Here is a 13,394-nt window from a genome sequence, read left to right as displayed (position 1 = left end):
AAATTAATTTATTTTTGTCGTTGCACTCAGGCGGTTTTCCTCTGACGTCACGCACGTACGTACGTACGTGCTCCGTCTTCACCGAACCTGAGGAGGGCGCCATGTTTGAACCGCAGGCCTCAGAGGATGAACGTGGAGAAACGTTCGCAGCCCGTTAACAGCGTGGCTAAAGGAACGTTACCTGTGAACACACCTGAGGTGAAACGCGCTGTGCGGGATCAGCTAAGTGTCCCCGCTGCACCTCTCACTGCCGGTTTATTGATTTGCTCTTTGACCGCGTTAATCTGGTGAGTTTTCTGTGTATTTAGTGCATTTCACCGTTTTGTTGCATTATTTTCTGCATCAAATGTGTTCAGTGTCTTGGCCGTTTTTGTTGTTGTTAGCTCAGCGTAGGTCCGGTTGCTTCAGTTGTATATACAGTAAAAAGCTTTCTGCTAACTTTGCCTCAAAATGGCGGGCTTTGACTTATTAACGCACTCTGACTGCGCAGGTGTGTTTGGTTGTGAGGACAGTAAACTGATGCAGTAAACTGATGCAGTAAGGTTGTTCCACCTGTTGTATGGTGATCTTTTAAACCAATCAAATTTTCTTACTTTATTTTTGTTTTAAACAAGAGTGTAGTAGTAGCTTTATATTTGTGATTTTGTGAAGGGATGTTGTTACTATAACTTTTTACTCTGCAACAGGGCTTTTAAAAATTAAATGATTATAATACTAATTATGATTAAAGGTGTTTTAAATAGTTTGCCCAACAAGTCCAACATGCAAAGCTTTTGTTATTCAGCAGAGACATTTCTGTTTAGTTGTGCTATAAAAAGAAATAAATGTTAATAAACTTCAAAGACCCTGATACTCAAACCGATTTGTTTAGGGTGGGTTTATGTTATGGATCAGGGAGAGTACCAGATATTTCACACAATGCCAGTTCAGTTTGGTAACTGATCAGTTCAGTTTGTAGTTATCGTGCAGAGTATAGAGAAGTTTGGAATAGATACGAGTCAGAAACCAGCCATTATATTCACATTCTGTTTAATAGATCCATGTATCTGAAACTCATTTAATTGAAGAGTCCTGCAATGAACCATGAAGTTTATGACCAACCATTGTTGAAACTGTTTTAGAGAGGTGTTAATTCAGCTGTGTGGTATTCAGCTTTGGAAGCAGTAGTTGAACTGTATTGTGCAGTGCTGAGAGGTTAAACATAATGTACTGTCAGGAATATAATAAGGTAGGAACATCATGTATTTTCATTTTAAACTTAAAGACGCTGGTGTTTATTGCAGGGCTGCAGACTGCCTTTGTCTTAGCATTAAAACGTGCAACATAAAGGCCTCTGGAGAGTCACAAGAAAAATATTAATATATAATATTAAAAAATATGAATTGTTTTTGTTGTTTGTTTGTTGGTTTGGTTACAGTGGTGTGATGGAAAACATGTCCTAGAAATCTCAGACCACAGTTTCCTCCTGGTGGTGTGCTGGGAGTCTCGGAGGACAGAAGGCCGGTTATAGGACCGGCAGTGGAGGAGAGGACGACCCATCTCACCCTCATCTGCCCCAGGTGTGAAGCAGGGTGCTTCAGGAGAAATCGGCCATTCAGGTCCTGAGTTATGATGGCGAACGATGACCAGAAATGAGTTTTTGCTGAACATTATGATGTCACAATGAAGCTGACCTTTGACCTTGTGGATACAGAACATCATCACTGTCATTTTACCCTATTAGACATTGGTGTGAAATTTTGTCATAATTAGCTCATGAATTCTTGAGTCATGGCCACAGACGTGTTATGTGAGGTCACAGTGACCTTGGCTTTTGACCTTTGACCTCCAACGATTTGAACTTCTGTCAAACATTTGATGACCATATTCCTGAACTATCATACTAACAAACACTCCCATCGTTTATACCCTGTTTTGGCCCGAGTGTCAGAGCCTCAGATCTCAGCAGAGAGTTTCTCCTGGTGTCTCTCTTGCTAACTGGCAGTTCTTTGCACTGATTCATCAGCACATGTATTTGATCTCAATGAGCAACAATACTTTAAAGTATTTTTCTCCAAACCAAGAAAACATGCCCAGTTCACGGTTGTTAACACTGTGGGGGAACTTTGTGTGATCTGGGATCTACAGCAGGTACGCTGCCCCTGCCAGGAAATGGAAAACATCTGCTCTGTCATCTGGAGCGGCCACAGGTGGGACGGACTTCAAAGTTTCAGCCCAAAGAAAGAAGAGCAACGGCAGTTTTCTGCCCAGTGTGAGTCACTGAGGATTTAAGGGTTTTGACCTGCAACGGCAAAGCATTTAATCAGTGGGTTCGACTCAGAAAGACTGAAAATACCACTGTGGCTTTGTCGCTCAGAAAGTGGTACTATGAGTATGACTGGTCTGTGGTAAGATTACCGTACAATGGTTACATGACAAAGTAATTAGCAGTAAAAGCACTGAAGAGACTGAGATTCAGCAGAACACAGACTTTATTTTTGTGCATCCATCGTCTTTGGTTAAAAACAAGTGGAATGTGGAAAATCCTTTGAATCTTTATACTGAAGCTGCGGTCGAAGTCAGAAGATCCTGAGCATCACTCAGCCTTTCGTCTCTGTGGAGTCTGTGCTGGTTTGTAATGGACTATGATCTGAGTCAGGATGAAGCAGTTGATGATCAGGAAGAGCAAACCAGTGAGCCAGATCATCAGGAAGGTGTTGTACCCTTCAAACTCCAGGAAGTAGGCTGGGCCCAACCACATGGCCTGATGTGAGAGAGGAAATACAACAGCTGCTTCAAACCAAGGTCAGTTTCCCTTCTTTCATTCAAAACAAATTCCGTTGTGAATCTACACACTTCAACACGAGACAACTGACAGATGCAACGCAACACTCAGCAGTATCTGGAAGGAATTATAGGATCTGCCTTTTAAAATGCACCATTTTCAGTCAGAGGGTGTAAAGTTTTAACTGTAGCTGATTTACCTGCCCAGCAAACCAGAGGAGCAGCAGTCCCAGTCCCTGTTTCAGTGACAGGCTCAGGTGAGGGATGACCAGTGGAAGTAAGCACAGGTACCACAGGAAGTACTGAGAAAGGATAACACACACCTTTGTTAAAGTCTTTGTGAGGACTCTGGACGATTGATGGGGGAAAGTGGAAAAAAAGGGGTGAGAGATGGAGCTCGGCTCTGTCTGATCTCTGCCTAGACTCTGTTTGCTGATGGTGGTTCATGTACCTGTGATGTGCAGACTTTGTTGAAGGAGACGAAGACGGCCGTGTGAAGGAAACAGGAAAAGGCCAGGTCGGAGTGAAAGGACCATGATGCTACCGACAGCAGGATGAGCTGTGGGAGAAAGGCAGCCAGGCCAAGCCACTGGCTCCACCTGCTGTCTGCTCCAACATAAGACAAACACCAGCTGAACAGTCTGCATCACTCCTGTAAGTTTACACTCCCTATTAACAAAGACCTGACTTAATTAAATCACCTCATCAACCACAAGCAATGTTTGTCTGCATGAGCTAGAACTTGCTGTAGTTCTGTCTCCTGCTGTCCCTGCTGGACGGATGAATACCTGCGGTGAGGTAGAGCATGTAGAAGTATGGAGAGAAGTTGTGTCTGATGTCCCGTCTGGTCAGATGGTACAAGTAGGTCTCATGAAGGAACTCCCAACCGTACCTGACAGGACAGGAGAGGAGTCACGTGACCCGAGCATTTCCATTCAAAGCTATGAAAAGTTAGTGTATTTGTTCAGATAAGGAAGGAAGATGAGAGGATGACGTTGACATTATTTCTGAGAAATGACAACGCAGCACTTAAAGCTCTAAATCACAGGTGATGGAAACCAGCTACTGTGTGTCTGCATCTCACATGGAATAGAAGAGTGCTGTGAGCGCACAGAAAACTCCTCCGGCCACACTTCCAAAGAGGAAGAGCTCTGCGTTCAGGAAGCTGCCGATGAACCTGAGGAACCTCCTCCACCTCTCTTTGTCCTCGGCTCTGGTCTCTGGTGAACGCAGGCTCAGTGCAATGGGAAGAGCATATGTAATGGGGTAGATCTTCATATGGACTGACAGGCCGTACAGAACAGCTGCCCACCTGAGACGCCGGCCTAAAAGAGCAAAGAGCTGTTGATCTACATGCCAGTATTAGGAACATAGGTATTCATTTACAGAGCTCCACACACCCACCTCCTTACCTTCCACACAGAGTAATGTCCCCAGCACCAGGGCTGCCAGGATGGACTCAGCATTCCCTCGGCTCGATACTCCCATGGGCAGTGGGTTGAGGAGCCACAGAGAAGAAACACGACGTGCAGTCTGAACATAAACCCCAACCCCCAAAAACACATCTTTATCTGCACTGAGCAGGAAGCCTCTAAACTCAGTCAGCTCTGCTAATCAAAGATTTCTGCTCAGAAAGGATCCGACTGACAAACCTCAGAGCCCAGACCTCGCAGGCGGAGGATTCTGTAGATGAGCAGACCTGACAGCACATCACAGACAACAAACAGGATCTTTCCAAATACCACGCTGAGGTAGATGTTGGGGGTGAGAAGCCAGGCCAGCAGAGGAGTGTAGCGGTAGGTTGATCTGTTGTACGGAGACTCACCCTGCGCAGAAGGTTTCCCACATTGAAATGATGAATGAAAAAAAAACAAAAATGCTAGCTCCTAGCAAAATAATGCCCCTGTGTTTCTGTTCAGAAGTGTACGAAGGAGCAGAAACAGCATGTACACCTGCTGCAGGTAGGTCTGCTGACCACACCACTGTGTAGAAATACTCTATTACATGTAAAAGTCCTGCAAGTACAGAAGTATTTGCAACAACATATATTAAAAGTAAAAGTACTCATTATGTAATGAGCACTGTATTATGGGGCTGTTATTACTGACACATTAACCTGCAGTGAGCAGTACTGTCAGGTTGTAGGATAAATATATGCAGTACAGTAAAATATATAGGTTTGAAGCAAAGTGCTTTACATGGCAAATAATCAAGTAAAGTTCAAGTACCTCACAAGTTACAGTAAATTCCAGCACTGGCCTTTTTTAATGCGTTCAGGGACCTAACAGCTTTACCAGGCTAATAACCGCTGTCATACTGCTGTTACCTCGGTAATGAACCTGGCCGCGTCTGTGAACACATGGTAGTCAATGTCAGTGTACTTCACCACCATAGTCCTGTCCTGGTGGTCTCCGTAGGCGACCAGAGCCAGTCGCACAGCGAGGGAAACCGAGAACAGGACGCGTGTCTCCGTGAGCCTGGAGATCAGCCGCTCCATCTCCGACCGAGCAGGAGCGCAGATTAGCAGGCAGAAGCTAAGTCAGCTAACTACTCTGAGCTGCAGTTCGCCGAGCAAACCGTCCGCTGCTCCGCGGCCATCTCAACTTCTACAGATGTGTGGAAATATTATCGTCATGTTTCACGAACGAAGTTTCTTTTTATACGGTCTAGGTTTCAAACATGACAGCCAGGAAGATCTCCGGAACTGCTTTTACCAACGCCTTCATGCATCAGCGCCGCCTGCTGGGCTGGAGGACGAAGCTGCACTCACTTTGTTTTTGTTTTTTTTTCCTCTGCTATTAATCAATTCAGGATCCTACAGATTAGAGGGGCCCGTTCATTGATCTGTTGGTACTTTTACTTTGGTAAAGGAAGTGATTACCTCTTCCACCACTGCCGGTTTCTACCTGCAACATGTTTCTACAAAATAATTCGGTAAGTAATTTGGTAAGACAACACATGCAGGTGCATTATATCCCTTTAAACTCATCACTTAGATCATTATTAGACATTATTAATGCCTGAAGACAGGGTAGAACACAACACTAAAAGTAGCTGCAGTAATATATTTACTCTTCCCTGTATAGACAACATACACAGTTTAGGTTAAACATTAACTTGTTTGTTTGTTTTTAATCACACACTTTATTCCACATGTAAAAGCATAAGGATACATATGAGTGACCTGGAGTCAGTGCCAGTTCCAAACTTCATGTAAACTCCTGTTCTTTTTAGTCTTTGTTCATTATATGCATAATAGTACAGTTAAACATAGCCACACTTTACATAATGACTGATTGTGATTGTGATTTATTCACAATATTCTCTTTAGTTCACTGAATATGTAAAACAGTTAAATTGCATGTTCTGTAGATAAAGTGCAGAGAATCCAGCAAAAAGGCATAAAAGGTGAAGTCATGAAGGCAAATTCCTTCAAAGGGTCTAAGGCACACAAACTAATGGTATAGATAAACTAGAGTGTGAGGCTGCAGCAAATAAAATATATATAGTATTACAGACATAACGCCAGGGTGAGATTAGGTGCAAAGGACAAACAGTCCAAGAAGCTAATGTTCAGGGGCCACAGGTCAGAAAATCCAGCACTGTAGTTTTTACTCATCATCCTGGAGCTGAAAATACAGGACGGGAACTCAGGGTGTGATTCGCCAAAGGAAATTCCAGAGCAGTGATTCTCAACATTTGTACGCTAAAACCAAATAAAATGCTTTACTATTGGAACTGTAGATGTGTTGTAACCCCTCTCCTTCCTGTTGAGATCTCAGCGATGCAGTGCTCACACAGGGGAGCAGTACCGGCCGGCAAACAGAACGCTCGCGGAGGGGTTGTGCCGGATGAAGAAGAGGAAGGGGTGGTCTGCGATGAAGGTGGCAGGACGCAGAGCACAGCGCAGCATCATGATGGCAGCGGTGGCAGCAGCAGCCTCAGTTCCCTCCTCGTTGACCTCCACAAAAGCTTTGTGGACGACTTCTGACAGCACCAGGTCGTTGGCCGGGGACATGCCTGTCACAGGGAATATTTTAAATAGATGGGACGCCTGATTCTCATCCTACGCAACAGGAATGCAGAGCACCTGACAGGACCGGGTTCAGGTATTTTTCCATTTCCTGATCTTTAAATGGTTATAAACATTTCTGATACAGTCCAGGTACACGTCCTACCTGAGAAGTCACTCCTTGCCATGTCGAAGGCATCCCCCATTCCCATGCTGACCAGGACATTCTTCATGTCATATTTCTCCTCCATCTTGAACCGAGGCAGGCCCACCTGGACCTCAACCTCATCCATCATGTCTGGACGGGTCCACTCCACGAAGTTCTCATAGGTCAGCTCCTTCTCCAGCTGGGGGTGGACACAAGGTCAGTCATGTGTTTGTCTGCGTCTTGTGGGTTTCTTGATGTGTAGAAGTGAAAGTGTGTGCGTGTCCTACCTTCTCCAGACCAGTGGAACCATCCTCTATGTCCATGGGTAGAAAGATGAGCATGCTAAGCTCCTTCCCTTTGTAAGGCATCTCCAGGATCTGTACGACAGCATGTTTCCAACATTACACCACAGACACTGTAAACGGGGCAGCTTCATGACCATGGTTGGTAGTTAGTTCATAGTTAATGGTGAAAAAAAAGTCTGGATCATAACCAAACTCTCCTCAGGTTTTCTTTGAATCATGCTCATGCTGCTTAGCCTCACTGACAAAGGTGATTAATGAGCGGTTCAGTTGTTGCCTGGTCAGTTAACAGGTGGACTGACAGACACATGTATCGGCTGATATTAGCTGTACTGGTGTCTCGGTTACCTGGCAGTTGGCTTCAGGGATGAAGGTCAAAGGGAACTTAGTTTTCTGGTGCATCATCTTCACCGGCTTAGTGTCATTCTGAAAACGACAAACAGAAAAATACTGAATATTTATCATCAAAATCACTTAAAATAAATCATTGTTAATTACTCTGTGGAAAGTCCAGTGTCTGAACATTGGTTGTACTTTAGTGAGTCAGTTGTCAATAAACAAAGAAATCTGATTGGATCAGTGATGCACTGCATAGACATGTCTACAGATTCAAACTCTTCTTATTTTCTTATCAACGCCACATAGTTTAAGAAAAGGCGTCGTCTTTTTTACTGGATCACACTGACCCATGATTAACACTGTTTAAAAAGCCATTGGGAAACGTTTCCTCCTGATTTTGTCTAATGTGCAATAACACAGTGTCTGACAAATGACCTTTTGTTGCGTAATCGCGTTTCACACCCTGACGTTCCTGATGTTTTCCTGTGATACAGAAACTCAGACCGACTGACTTTAGCTCACAGAGTTCGTCCACGGAACATTGTCTCCGTGCAGCGTTACCTTGTTGACTCGAAACTGAGCGTCACGCGTGGCACTCTCCCGAAACTGCTTGTTCCAGTTGCCTTTGAAGTAGATGGCATTGACCAGCACCAGCCTGGTCATGCAGTCCACCACACCTGAGGCCAGTATGTCCTTAATTTTACCTGAGAATTTGAAGCACATGTTTGAAATGTCTTGCATTTCTGCACAGTTTCTACATTAATACGGAATCTTTCTGTCTTATTGCCAAGACCCCTGGATTAAAGTAGGATTCTGATTCTTCTAACTTTGAGAAATTCTGCTCCCTTCTGGGCCACCATAGCCAAATCGTTTAAACTCGTGGGATGTTCAGTTCTGTCCGTCTGGAAATGCAGCTACTTCTGCAGACAAAGACGAGACTGATGCAACCCACTGGAGTTCATCTCAAGGTTTTTCAGTTCTTCACTGTGCTTGCAACACATGACGGGGACGTGCGGGTCTGTTAACACACTGAGAAGTGTGTGTGTGACCCACCTTGTGTCTGCTTCTCCACCCAGCTGTTGATGTTGAGCCTCGCAGCCTCAGCGCTGGTCTTGAAGTTCACAGACTCCAGCTCTGCGTTGTAGTGCTTCTCGGTTTTTCCCAAGAAATCCTGGAACCATCAGCAACACGTTTACTGATTCTGATCACGATTACCTGAGCAACATAATCTCTCTTTACGTCAAGCTTAAAGATTCCTATCGGAGCCTCTCAGTCACGCCAGCCTGACAATTTGTAAACTAAACCACACCCAGTCCTGAAGGTGCAGTCACACACACACTGGAACAGACACACCTCAACAAACTGGTAGGACTGCTCCCCGTACAGTCTGTTGGCCACACTGAGGGCGTACGGAGCATCGGCCTTGTTGAGCTCACTCAGCAGGTGGGCAAAGCCAGTGTGGACGTCGTCCTGACAGTCCTGTGTTTTCAGACACTGTGGACAAAGTAGATGAGCAGTGTTATAGAGACAAATGATAAACTGGATTCATTTTTTATGCACTGGTGATGTTTGAAGTTGGAGGCTTTCAGGAGCTGCATCTGCAAACATCTGAACCGACCAACGAGCCTTTTCAGAAAGATGTGCATGAAGACGCCACATCCCTCCACCACGCCGCTGTTTACGCCGTTATCATCAAAAACAAAAGCCCCTCTTCTTAATGAGAGTTTAGGACGGTCACCAAAGACCTTAACCGCCATCTTCCATAGACTGTCACAGTGATGTTTGCTAAATGTGAGAGCATTATCAGAGTAATGCACCAGTCAAGAATAACGCACAACGGGAAACATAAGCTAATAAGAGATAAACAGAAGGAAACCAGAGGGAAACCACAAACAGAAAAGCCAGGACCACATTCCTGAGAGGTTTGGAGTCGACACACACCCTAAACCTTCGGCAGGCGACTCCTCCTTCATCGCTGTGTTCTACATTCATTCACTGTCAAATTGGAGAATAGCAGGAAAAACAAGCGAGAGATGTCTCTGTCTCCAAGGACCCCCTCACCACATGACACCACCGAGACCATCTGTTAGTAAAAAGCCCCTCAGTTAGTTTATCATTCCCGTGCTCTTGGCTTTGTTACCACCTTGCGCAGGTACTGTGGGAGTCTGGACTGGACCTGCTGCTGCATCTGCATCGGCATCTGCATCTGCATCTGATGTGGCTTCTCTGCTTTCTGTGGCTTCTCTGCTTTTGTGAAGGCAAGGACCTAAGGATGAATCGGTAGTGTTCACTGTTAAGTTAGGCATCATGTGTCTCTGGGTGTGTGCAGGAAGTTACCATATCATCCTCAGCAGTGATGTGTGGGATGACGCATCAAAAATGAAGCCGAGTCAAACGGCTGACCAGAGAGATGTGTGCTTTCACTCTCTGTTACTCCGTCCTTCTGTGTGATGGAGAGCAGAGGGGCTAAAGAGTGACCACCTCCAACGGTCAGTGCCGTCGGTGTTGTGGTCTGATCTGACCAGACTGTAATCTCCCACTATGTCACAGTGTAAATGTTGTGCAGCAAACTTTAAACGAGCTTCAACGTGCTCTTTCTTCAGCAGTGGAGTCTTGCACGGTGAGCGTGCATACAGGCCTCTGCGGTTGGGTGCCTTACTTATTGTATGGCTCTTGGACAACTCCTCTGATAATTCTTTTCACTCCAGTGGTCGATTTGTGGTGAAATTATATTCTTTCCACTTCTGGGTTATGGCCCCAACAGTGCTCACAGGAACATTCAGACGTTTAGAAATCCTTCTGTAACCAATGCCATCAGCATGTTTTGCAACAATAAGGTTGCGAAGGTCTTGAGAAAGCTCTTTCATGTCAGTAGTATCTTACTGAGAAAAACGGTGACGTGTTTGATGCTTATTTTACCTGCTGGATATATCCACATGCTGAGTCAGCTGTAACACCTGAATTCTATGCTGTGTCAGTGTTTGAAAACTAGTTAGAAACTGAGCAGAGGATTTTGAACTTAGCTAAAAGTAGCAGAGCAATGTTTTTATCGTCCAGTGCAGCTGGCAGCAGGACTGACTCAGGCTGCTGGTTTGAAAGAAGATAAATGACAAGTTCTTGCAAATTGAAATCCAGGCGACGTCTTTGCTGATCCACACATTTCTTACTCCGACCGGCTGCAGCGTTTCCACAGCAGGTGTTGGCCAGCTGGCCAATGAGCAAGTTAGAAAAAAAAAAAAAAAAACAGTTCACACAACTGGACTTTCCGGTAACTGACACACAGCAGCCAAATGTTACGCTTCTCCCTGGTTTCTTTCACAATCACACAACCACTTTTACTCACAGGGTCACGCACGCACACACAGTTTTATTACCACAACTCCTGACACATCCACACAAATCAGAACAGCTGCTGACAGACGCTCAGTTAACTAACACAGTGAGACACAAGCTGTGAATAAGTTTATCACTATTAACTGTCGTCCTGCTCTGTAACAAATCCTTTATCTCCCACAGCATTATCACTTCAAATGAATGGAGCTGAGTTGCCCGGTTAGCTCAGTTGATAGAGCACAAGACTTAATCTCTCCGGGTCGTGGGTTTGAGCCCCACTCCGGGCAGCACCGCCTCCCACGGGCCCACCACCCGTGGGAGGTGCCGTAGGACTTCGGTGCTTTGTGGATTGGGCAACAGTCGCCCCCGCAGCCTGGGCCCGGACCCAGATACGCAGCAGATGATGACATGACATGAATGGAGCTGTTTCCCAACCCCAGAGACATGGTGGATAAAGGGTGAGGCCCCGGCCCTCACACATACTCACACTTCCACCAGCCTGCTCTGGGTGTGGCTTTGCTTTAGCAGTCATTTAGCAACAGGAGTTCTTCTCTCCACTGTCAAGTGCTTTCTCATGGGGGTGGGTTGGGTCTCTGTAAATACTATTACAAAGGATCTGGTCTGAGGACAGTCCAGACCTGCTCTGAGGTGACGTCTGTGACTTCACTTGACTAGAAAAATGTCCCTGTTGTTGTATGTTCATGTGTTACAACATGTCCACCTACATTTCAGCTACCTCTGCTCAACATCCCAGTTATTACCAAGGTCCTGCTGCTGTTTATTCAGGCACACAGACGGCCACTGTGTGAGGCTTTTATTTTAAATCAGTCGATATTCTCATTAAAGAAAATATAGTCTTGTATATAAACTCTAGTGGACATCTGGGGACATACGGTATGCACATAATGGGAACTGATAAGCTGTACAGATTGTTTTATTACCCCTGCACTTCCATATTATGTGTCATGTTCCTATAGTAACACAACACAGAGCTGCTCCCCATAAAACCTGGTCAGAGTCTGAACAGAGCAGATCTTTGTGCTGACGCTGGAAGATGAAACGCGTGATTCATCCTGTGGGTTTACACGCCTCCACTGCTCCACACTCCCCTTTACCTCCTTTGTCACACTGTCTTCCTGCAGCGCCAATGATCAGTGTAGCTTAGAAATGTCTTGGAGAGGCGTTGAGTTAAAATCTCTGTAACCTCTGAAGCTGCACTTTGTGGTGATGCATTTTATGAGAGGTCTGCATCGTATTGTCGACTAGACAAGCAACAAAGACGCCTTTCAAAAATGTCAAACTATGAGCTTCACAATATCAAGCTGCACCAGGTGCTCCAGGTGTATTTCTGTGTGTGTGCATGCGCTGTACCTCTGACATCTGTGTGGCTGTGTTGCCTCTGGCCCCCAGCATCACCATGGCCAGGGCTGAGGAGACACTGAAAGGGGAGAAGAAGATGTTTGCGGTCTTGTCGTTGTCGCTCAGCTTTTTCAGCAAAGCCAGAGAGAAGGTGGTGTTGGCCTTGGACAGAGCGACTGATGATTCCATTGTGTCTACAGAGACAGGAGGGTAGAGCATTAATTACATTACAAACTGTAAATAATGCTTTTCATCCGACTAGTCTCTCACTGTTGCTGAGCCAAACTCCACTGAAAATTTAGTTAATTTATAATTGCACTGATTGCCTCTGAATATAATATTCAGTCTTTAGTTCAGCAAACATCAAACACACCAATTCCCCAATTGATAATCTAAGTATTTACAACATCTGGCTTACCGACTACTATTACTCAGATTTATTTTGTTTTATTTTAAATATGTAATTTTAGTTCTTAATGGTGTAGTCCTGTTGAAAACCAATTATAAATAAAGTTTAAATACCGTTGTTATGAAAGTAGTGGTAATTACCATTCGTAACTTAGGATTTTATTAACATTGGCATAATCTTTGTCGGTGTGTTTGCAAATTCATCTGCAGATTGTAAATATATTTGCAACACATCGAGAAAGTATTAAATTTACAGATTTGTTAATGGAGTATGGTAGAAAACCAGAATGACCATCGCTCCAGTTACATACACGTTCACCATGTTCTACAGCCTTTTCTACACATAAAGCCGGAGTCAGACCAGGTTCGCTGTCAAACTAAGACTTTACACCTGTAACATGAAGCGTTCTCCGTTGAACCTGTCCGGTAAAACGTCATTAAAAATGCCAGGTGTCAGGTGTGACCGTAACACCGGCTCGGTCACTGGCTGAATGAGACTGGTCCTGTACTTACTGACGGATGCTTTCCTCTCAGTCCCGCTGCGGTCACAGTCTTTCACTAACAGACCGACTTCACCGTCAGGCATCAGTTTTTCTGTTTACAGGCGGACGCGCCTTTCCGCATTCTCACGTCTTGTATGGAAGCCGGAAGGGCCACAACAGCTTTCACTCGCTTTATTTTTCTAAAGTTAACCCACAAGGGTGATTATCGCTGTGATAAGAAACACAGG

At 44.9% G+C, this 13,394-nt stretch overlaps 2 protein-coding genes across 3 annotated transcripts; both read right to left on the bottom strand.

Moving 5' to 3' along the window:
* Nucleotides 1-2,367: 2,367 nt before the first annotated feature.
* On the bottom strand, nucleotides 2,368-5,460 carry pigm (phosphatidylinositol glycan anchor biosynthesis, class M). Its single transcript, XM_041065366.1, has 8 exons — nucleotides 5,090-5,460; nucleotides 4,416-4,589; nucleotides 4,176-4,296; nucleotides 3,848-4,088; nucleotides 3,552-3,655; nucleotides 3,215-3,369; nucleotides 2,964-3,065; nucleotides 2,368-2,743 (listed from the first exon to the last, which is right to left on the bottom strand). Exons 1-8 carry the CDS (start codon nucleotides 5,258-5,260, stop codon nucleotides 2,576-2,578), a joined length of 1,236 nt encoding a protein of 411 aa, XP_040921300.1. The 5' UTR covers nucleotides 5,261-5,460; the 3' UTR covers nucleotides 2,368-2,575.
* Nucleotides 5,461-5,722: 262 nt separating this feature from the next.
* On the bottom strand, nucleotides 5,723-13,285 carry LOC121200321 (leukocyte elastase inhibitor-like). Of its 2 annotated transcripts, XM_041065546.1 has the most exons (10): nucleotides 13,178-13,285; nucleotides 12,269-12,450; nucleotides 9,708-9,830; nucleotides 8,918-9,058; nucleotides 8,618-8,735; nucleotides 8,126-8,268; nucleotides 7,574-7,651; nucleotides 7,211-7,300; nucleotides 6,942-7,122; nucleotides 5,723-6,783 (listed from the first exon to the last, which is right to left on the bottom strand). In XM_041065546.1, the coding sequence occupies exons 1-10, from the start codon at nucleotides 13,248-13,250 to the stop codon at nucleotides 6,557-6,559; spliced, it is 1,356 nt and encodes a 451-aa protein (XP_040921480.1). In that variant the 5' UTR covers nucleotides 13,251-13,285; the 3' UTR covers nucleotides 5,723-6,556. The 2 variants fall into 2 exon arrangements, with proteins under 2 accessions (XP_040921480.1, XP_040921481.1); XM_041065547.1 differs by lacking the exon at nucleotides 9,708-9,830.
* Nucleotides 13,286-13,394: the final 109 nt, after the last annotated feature.

The sequence above is a fragment of the Toxotes jaculatrix genome, chromosome 20 (assembly GCF_017976425.1).
Source record: "Toxotes jaculatrix isolate fToxJac2 chromosome 20, fToxJac2.pri, whole genome shotgun sequence".
NCBI classification, from domain to species: Eukaryota; Metazoa; Chordata; class Actinopteri; family Toxotidae; genus Toxotes; species Toxotes jaculatrix.
This window is presented reverse-complemented; position numbering and strand designations above follow the sequence as displayed.

Excerpts from the sequence above, each read along its gene's own strand:
- pigm (XM_041065366.1), bottom strand. The coding sequence starts at position 5,260 with ATGGAGCGGCTGATCTCCAGGCTCACGGAGACACGCGTCCTGTTCTCG. Across the intron at positions 4,297-4,415 it reads TGCGAGGTCTGGGCTCTGAG|ACTGCACGTCGTGTTTCTTC; the intron begins GTTTGTCAGTCG and ends GTTTATGTTCAG. Across the intron at positions 3,656-3,847 it reads ACAGCACTCTTCTATTCCAT|GTACGGTTGGGAGTTCCTTC; the intron begins GTGAGATGCAGA and ends CTGTCCTGTCAG.
- LOC121200321 (XM_041065546.1), bottom strand. The coding sequence starts at position 13,250 with ATGCCTGACGGTGAAGTCGGTCTGTTAGTGAAAGACTGTGACCGCAGC. Across the intron at positions 9,831-12,268 it reads CAGCCACACAGATGTCAGAG|GTCCTTGCCTTCACAAAAGC; the intron begins GTACAGCGCATG and ends ATTCATCCTTAG. Across the intron at positions 7,301-7,573 it reads TCCCTGAAGCCAACTGCCAG|ATCCTGGAGATGCCTTACAA; the intron begins GTAACCGAGACA and ends GCTGTCGTACAG.